Source organism: Poecilia latipinna, unplaced genomic scaffold (genome assembly GCF_001443285.1).
Source record: "Poecilia latipinna isolate Pla-1442-1.1 unplaced genomic scaffold, P_latipinna-1.0 Scaffold3795, whole genome shotgun sequence".
Classification (NCBI taxonomy): Eukaryota; Metazoa; Chordata; class Actinopteri; order Cyprinodontiformes; family Poeciliidae; genus Poecilia; species Poecilia latipinna.
In genome coordinates this window covers 1-8233 of record NW_015116411.1, presented here as the reverse complement: position 1 = coordinate 8233, position 8233 = coordinate 1, and the positions used below count along the sequence as shown (strand labels likewise).

The window sequence follows — 8233 nt, the reverse complement described above, 5'->3', positions numbered from 1 at the left end:
GAAAAAAAAAAAAAAAAGGTAATTTATCTCCAGTGTAATGAGAAAATACTTAAAATTGTATTTTGTGTGGTTGGCCACAAATTCTTGCGCGCTTAACCAGAGCTGCTCAGCTTCGTGTCCGATCTCTCTTCAGTCATGTCTCCCACAGCAAGCTGTTTATTTTATTTAATGGTGGAGCTCTCGACATGCAAGGCACATAAAGATTCCTAGCAAACCTCAAAGTCCACAGCTTTAGTATTAATACATGTAAATATAAGCGATGACGCTCAAGTTGCGACAGCGAAGATGGGGCAGATCCGAAAGCAGCTTAAAAATTAGGGATTTCCGTTTGAAAGCTTCTTCTATGAAAGATTATAGGATGTTGGTGTGTGTGTGTGTGTGTGTGCATGCATGCGTGTATGTGTGCTTACCTAAATCACTGAGTGCTGCTGGTGGGGTGGCAGTAAGTATCCTGCACTCCTTCTTTATTCTCCCTCAGTGGCTTTTTCCGAGACTTGTCCAATGCACTTTGTCTAAGCTGCAGACTTAAACACTTGCATCTAACCAACATGCTTTTCATAGGAGGTAACCTAAAGTATGCCATTATTACAAAGTGAAGAGTTCTACTTTTTGTCTTTAACATCTATCAGTTTTATCTCAAATATAATGATTTGAAGAAGTGTTTTAACAGTGGAGGGTTTTCTTGTTTTGCAAGTCAAAACTGAGAATGAAATCTTAAAACAGACATAAGGCTGTCATCCCGACCGCCCCCTCCCCCGTAGCTTCATTATGCGTGTGTAATTGTGCATGTTTATTAGTATGACAGATAATATGAGAACTGATGGAGTTTCTTTGATGAGCAGAGGAAAGAGATATTAGTTCTAGTTTGGACATAAACAGGAAATACTTGACTTGGCTCTTCCTTGGCTTTATGTGTGATTTAAAAGAACATGATTTAATGACAGGATCATATCTTTCTCCCGAGTACAACATAGGATGTGCTTTAGAGAACTGAACAAAAGGAACCAGATTACGTGGATGGAAAGAAAAAGAAAAAAGAAGCACAACGTAAAAGCTATAGCTACATCTAGTTTCTCTTAGTTCGAGTAATGTTGCTCTGATGTTTTGTGATATATGATGTGTGTTTTTTGATTCCTTAGCGTCTTCTCTACAAAGTTTGAAGTTGGATACGTTTATCTTAGAATTAACAAAAGGAATTTCATTCTTTCTATGAAAGTAAAGCATCTTGTGTGAAAGAATCACACTTCATCCTCTATGATTCCAGGATATATAGTATAAAATGCTCTCACTCACTGCTGTGAAAAAGGATCCGGTGTATATGCTGATCATCACGTTTTTCTGTCTCGATGCCTTTTTTTTTTTTTTTTTGTTCATGTCATTTCTTACAAACGTACATCATAATTTGTTTTGTTTGGATGTAACGCTTGCTCTTTGATTGTTTCTGACAAATATAAACACCTTATATGTATGCTGTGTTTGATTTGTATAGAGATGTGGTTTAAAGTATGTTTGAAGAAACAAATCTCTGGTAAGAAGAAGAAAAATACAGGCCTGACGAAATTAGCAATATGTGGCTTGTTGGTCTTATTTGTATTAAATATCTAACTAAATCCATTTGTCTCTGAATCGCTTCTCATTTTAAGTCAGTAAAACTTAAAACCAAAGGCTGCTGGAGTAGCTTTGACTTTTAGAACCAATACTTGATGCCATTTCTAAAATGCATAAAATATATATATATATATATATATATAAGCTCAACTCCCTTAGGTTGTTAAATATTTCACAAATCTTACTGAACATCAAAGATTTATAGAAACGGTAAGCAGAGCAGTTTTGAATTCAAATCAGAATTAGACTTTTAGGGCTTAACAGAAACTGAACTGATGTCTAGAAAGTTCTTGTCTTGGGAACATTTTCCAAATCTCAGGAGTGACGGGGGGAGTTGGAGAGAGACTTTCATGCACACCCACTTTACGCAATATACCCAGGGAGGATTTTTGCCTTCTAACCTCGTCTCTCTCAGAACAACTTCTGAAGGTGGCCAAGTTTGACATTTTCAAAGAATCTGTTGCAACTTCTCCGTCTTAATGTTATTTACAATACATTTGTTTATCTGCAGTTTCTTGGCATCTACAGTAGGGGGAAAAACGGAAGCTCTTATTGTGTTGGAATACCCACCAAAAGTATTCACTCCTTAACTTTTCTCATTGTCCCACTTTATGCTCAGGATCTCTCTAAGAACACAAGTAGAGAATAATTGTAGAGTGGAGGTAACAAAACACTGGTTTTCGATTGTTGTTGAAAAAATGAGATGATTTTGTTGCAACACGGTGAAGCTCCATCTTCCCATCAGCTCAGACCAACATCTATGTCCCTGCACAAGAAAAGCAGCCCCACAGGATGTTGTTGCCAGCGCCATGTTTGAAAATGATGTCCTGGATGACTTTGGCACACATGGAGCAAAAATGTAGTTTTGGTTTTATGTGAACAGAGCACACGTTTGCTGCTGCTGCTGTTTAAACAGGATTTCTTATGGCTTTTCTTTTGCCCATCTTCAACAAAAGCCACATTTGTGGAGAGCACTGCTAATGGTTGCCATGTCAACACATCCTCCCTCAGCTGTGGATTGGTGCAGCTCCTCCATTGTTTTCACAGGCCTCTCTGCTGCTTCTCGGATTGTTTCCTTTGCCTGATCCTTGAAATTAAACAGCTGACAACTAATTTTATGTAGGGGGGAAATTATAGAAAATCGTGCTTACCAATTTTCAGATTGGTAAGCACTTTCAGATAAATTGAAATTTACGTACGATCTTCCTTCCACTTCACAAATATGCACAACTTTGTTTCAATCTGTCATTTGAAATGTTGTACAATTAAGTTCCCTGAAACTGCTTTTATGCATTTTATTGGTAAACAACAATTCACTATAGATACAAAAGTTCATTGTAACAATCAATATATTAGATACAAACCCTGCCTCTTGAGCTCAGGTGTCTTTCTGTTAGTGGCTTGCAATGGAACAGCTTCTTAAATGAACATATTACTGGGAGTGTTCCCACAACAACGCAGCATAATAATCTGCAGCATCCCAGCAAGTCAGTGTAAAATAAGGTTTCATCATTCTGTCCAGTCTGGGCGTCTGATGACGAGCGTCTCAGCTGCGTTCTGGCTAACTTCTGGCCGCCGGCGAGTACAAGTAGATGGCACTGTAGGTGGAAAGAACCTCCCCGGAGTTGGTCGAGGCCAGCTGGCCTCCGATCCTCACCAGACTGACACGGTCTCCTTTCCTCAGTGGTAGAATCAGACTGAAGGACACGGTTCCTCCGCAGGCGCAGTAGGCACTGTCCGAGGCCCTGGTTGAGCTCCTGAGTCTGTGTACGCTGCGGTTTGAAACGGAGAGCAAGGCATCTATCCACTCGCCCTGCTTTGCAGTCAGCAAGCCTGAAATCGAGTATCGGCCCTTGTGCGGAACAGTAAACACTCCTACAGACAAGAAAAAAAACATGTAATATTAGAGTGATGCTGTTGAATAATCATAAATACGCTGTTATGTGTTGTGGATGGACCCTGTATAAAGACCAGCACATCTCAACACTTTATACATTTGCTGTAAAAAAAAAAAAAAAAAGACAAACTAACCTTCTGTGTCATTGTTTGACACTAAAACAGGATACATTGTTCCTGTTTTGAGTTGGCTGGGATTAGAATAGAATACATAAAGAGTTTTTGTCTCTCATTGTGGAATCATGAGGTCTGCAGATTTTTACATGTTGTTCTGGGGTTTCTTTTGACCCGTTGGATGAGTCACTGATTTGTTCTTGGAGTAACCTGGGTAGGGCGGACATTTCTGAGAAGGTTCACCTAAGTTCGGGGATAATGGCTCTCGCTGTGGTCGTCTGGAGTCCCAAAATGTTAGCAAAAGCCTTGCAACCCTGTCGTAACCAGCAGACGCCAATGAATTAGTTCCTCTGTTCCTCAATTTCTTTTGGCCTGAGCATTGTCTTTTGCTTTCTAAGATGTCTTTGTGCCGGTACTGGCAAATAAAAGATCTTTGAAGTTGTTGCAACATGACAAAGTTAGAAAATGTCCAAGAGGCATCGAGACTTTTCCGAGACAATGAAGACGTGGTGATAGTTTTTCTTTTGGACATTTTACAAGAATTTGATTTATGAACAACCAAGAATCCTGAGGTGAAAGTGAACGTGGGTTTGTACCTGTGTGGGGGTTGTAGTGTCCTCCATCGTTGACTAGCACCTTGTTAAAGCGAATGACGGCAGCATTTCCAATGAAGGTTGGGCTCTGTGTGAGGCCGGCAGAGAAGGAGAACTGGTCTGCAGAGACGCTCCTGTTCACTGAATCTAGATCAGGAAGAGTGACACAGGGCTTACATGTTGCTACATAAATCTGATCATAAACTTACAACAAGTCCCAATATCAGGGATCGATATTAAACTCTGAAAACAAATGCCACAATTTTTTATGTTTTTTTTTTTTTTTTTTAAATAGGAAGGTAGTTTGAGGAAAGATTACCTGGCGATTCTGACACACGTGGATTCAACGGGCTCAGAGGCGCCTTTGGTGTTACTGTAGCTACAAAGTAAAACATTGTGGTCAAAATGTTATCCTAAGTGCCAAAAACTTGAAAACGGGCATCTTTACTTTCACTGATGTTTTATTTATATTTCTTCTCCCTTCGACATCAATGTGTAAAGTTCAATTGCACAGCAAGCTGAGAATGATCTGCAGTAATAATTTAAATAAAACCAGTTATCAGAGCCAGTTTAAAACTTTGTAGCGGGCGCCTGCAGACGACTTAAAACCCTTCACAATCTGCCCACACCTTCTTGAGAATAACACATCCAGTTCCCACTCCCTCGCACGTCCAGGCTACAAATTATTCACAGCTTTGTTCCAGCTTTTTTTTTTCTTTTTTTTTTTTTTTCATTTTTGCTCTGATGTAAAAGAAAAGCTGCAGATGCATGCACTGTAACAGCTATCGTACCTCGTTGGCTGGTTGGCTCAGGCTTGGAAGGCGTAGACTGCAGAGGAGGATAGCCTGGAGGAGACAGATGACAAACACATTATGTTTTATCACCAACTGAAGACAGAGATGAGTTAGGGGTGCTTCTGCCAGAAGTAGTTTGGTTGTATGTCTAAATATCATACCAGAGACGGTAGAAAAAGTAAAACAGCATTCACAACACTTGCAAATATTTCATATTTTGTCACTTTACAATTTTGGACCTTGATGCTATTTCATCTGGGTTTTACATCACAAACCAATTAAAAATAATTCAAATAAAGTTAAAAATGAGTCTCAGTGTAATGCAGAAAACTGTGTGACAACAAACTACCACTGCACATGATCCTGAATACAAAACCTTCACTGTGGAGTAGGGCAGTGGCGACATTACACTTGCTTCCATCATGTGGAAAATTGCAAGAGTTCATATAAAGATGGAACTATGCTGAAGATTAACTACCAGACACAGGGCAATCCAGAAAAAAAAAGCTACAGTGAAATGGTGTAGATAAGAGTCTAGTCAAGAGTTAGATTGCCCAATCAACAATCTTAAAGCTTTATGTTCACAGACGATACACATCCAGTCTGACTGAGCTTGAGCTATTTGCAAAGATAAATGGCTAAAACTGCATGTCAGTTTCCAATAAAAACTAGCAAAGTGTGTGGCTGTATTGTAACAAAATGTGAAAACGTTAAAGAGGTATGGAAACATGTCAAATATTCTAATCTTTGGATTCTCTGTTTCAGACTTTTGATAATCAGTGTTTAGCAGTTGTCTATGTTTTCTAACCTGTGGGGTGAAGTTAGGAAAAAAAATGTTAATCAAAATTAAAACATATATGTAATGTCTAAAGTTTGCTGAGTTTCTAATCCTGGTGAGTTTTATCTAAAAAAAAAAAAAAAGAATTTGGATGTTTTATTATTTTAAACATGCTGGAGAGTAACTCTGTGTAATCTAGAAGAACAATCCCCGCCGCCCCCAAATAAACAAAACTACAAGTGAAACACAAGAAATGTCATTTCTGAAAATAAGTTTTGTCTCTTGGGTTAAGGTTCTGAAGCTCACTGGCAGTACATGACTTGATCTCCCACACAATAAAGTACAATTATAACTGATGTAGGCTGTTCTCTACTCTTTACTGCCAAACAAGATAAAGGTGAGAACAGAGCCTTTTTTTTTTCTTTGTTATTTAAACTTCGTCCATGCAATGCATTTAATTAACTTCAGAACCAAGTCTGTTTCCTTTTGTTGTTTGCTATTTTATTGGATTTGGCCTGCACTGACATGCCCTGGGCAAGTGGTAAGAACAATTAATGGGGATGACAGAACATCTAATGCAAATTTATACAGCTAAAGCCTTTTATGTGTTATGCATGTCAGGCCCGGAAGAAATAAACAAACCCGATGTAACTCTGAACTCGGGAGTAAAGCCTGTGGATGGAGTAGAAGATCAAATTCAACAGAGGTTTTTACTTATTATTTGGTAGGTTTTTAATCATGTACACTTGTGCTAGATTTAGATTTTTTTTCCTATCCACCTTTTTCCTACCTAAAACTTAAAAAAAACTATAATCTAAAAAAAACGTGCCTGATCTTGTATATACCTTCTTTACCCTACATATAATACAAGCATTCATATTACCAGATGTACTGACAGAGGAGATCAAACAGAACATTTAAGATTAGTCGCCACTCTTTATGAAGTCAAACAAAAAGCAACAATACTTGACAAATGGTGACATGGTGTGATGATTTAGAAAAATGTAATATGTTTATGCCAATATTTAGATTTCTACTGACGTGTGAAAATATGACTTATTGGTACTTTGTGTGTTTAAAACAATCCAGAAAGTAAAACGGATTGTTCAACTCACCTTTTCACATGCAATGACATGAGCCAAGCAGAAACCACTAATCAGTGACTACAGAAGCAGCATCTTATTTTATTACGGGTGAGTTTGGTGGTTGGTAAGGTGTATCAGGGTGGTTGCAACTTTGTGAATACGCCTTGATCATTCTAACCTAAAAGGAAACATTTTAACTTGTATTCATTGCAGGATTATGATGCTGCCTCATGCTGCTTCATGCAGACCCTCTGTCTACACAACAAAGATTCACTCACCTCGGTGTGCTGACTGCTTAATGTGATAAAACAGCTGGGTGGTGCAAAATATATTCCTAACAATTCACCTGATATTTATTTGACCAAACTGTGGCACTGATAGATTGTGTTCAAACCATCTAAGCTTCAGCCTGAAATGGTCAGGTGATCATTGAAAAACAAACAAACAAAAACAAGGACAGTACTGTCACAATAAGCCTAACTTTAACCCCAGCAGAGCTCACCTGGCGCTCCAGCAAACCCTTGGACGGGTTTGCTCAATGAGTCCTCGGCTCCTCTGCGCACATTGAGTCGTCGGATGTATCCCGGGGGTCCGGCCTCTCCCGTTTCCACCACAGGCCTTACAGGAACCAGAGGCAGCGTCGGCAAGCGGGGATGCTGGGGATTCAGCGGCTGGTTTGGCTTGCTGATCCTGATCGCGTGTTTGTTGCCCTGTGTAGGCTGGTTGGAGCCCGAGGACGGTGGAGGGATGACGACGGGGATGTGGATCTGTTTGATTCGGGCTCTGCTCTGAGAAGTGTCAGGTAAAGAAGAGGGGCGATCTGGTCTCAGTGTCATTCCTTGGAGAACAAAAGAGCAGAAAAAGTGAAGTTCACTTGCACACAGAACAGAAAGCGTTTCCGTAGAAATCAGTTGAAAGGCAGAGGAACAAAATAGGAATCCTTCAGAATCTCCCTGGACATGTCTCCTATCCTATGAATCTTCAAAAGAAAAGTTTCTATTTAGTTGACATACTGAGTTTTACCTATCGCTGCACCTCTCAGTCACATTACCCTTCATGAAAGCAGGCACTGAAAAATGTTCTAAGCAAGGAGATTCATGTGAAGAAGGAGACGACATCACTGCCTCCTAGATCTCCTGAAGGAATAGAGGGACATCACAAAAGTGTCGTCTGAAGTGAAAGCAAGCAGTGAGTGTCCTGAGGAAAAATTACTCTGAATATCTCTTTACTGATTCAGCTGTTTCGAACAGCTAGAGGCCAGAGAGACTTTTTCTCTCAGTGCAGTTACAATAAATTGTTCTGTTTGGTGCTTTTTGCAAAGAGCAAAGGAGTGATGTTGATTATATTGAGAATAGATAAAGTAAT

At 39.4% G+C, this 8233-nt stretch overlaps 1 protein-coding gene across 2 annotated transcripts; it reads right to left on the bottom strand.

The window, feature by feature from the left end:
- Positions 1-2888: 2888 nt before the first annotated feature.
- Positions 2889-7738, bottom strand: LOC106941659 (EMILIN-2-like). Of its 2 annotated transcripts, none has more exons than XM_015024738.1 (5): positions 7371-7738; positions 5003-5056; positions 4531-4590; positions 4215-4352; positions 2889-3483 (listed from the first exon to the last, which is right to left on the bottom strand). In XM_015024738.1, exons 1-5 carry the CDS (start codon positions 7702-7704, stop codon positions 3170-3172), a joined length of 900 nt encoding a protein of 299 aa, XP_014880224.1. In that variant the 5' UTR covers positions 7705-7738; the 3' UTR covers positions 2889-3169. The 2 variants fall into 2 exon arrangements, with proteins under 2 accessions (XP_014880224.1, XP_014880223.1); XM_015024737.1 differs by having other exon boundaries at positions 4215-4358; positions 7371-7737.
- Positions 7739-8233: the final 495 nt, after the last annotated feature.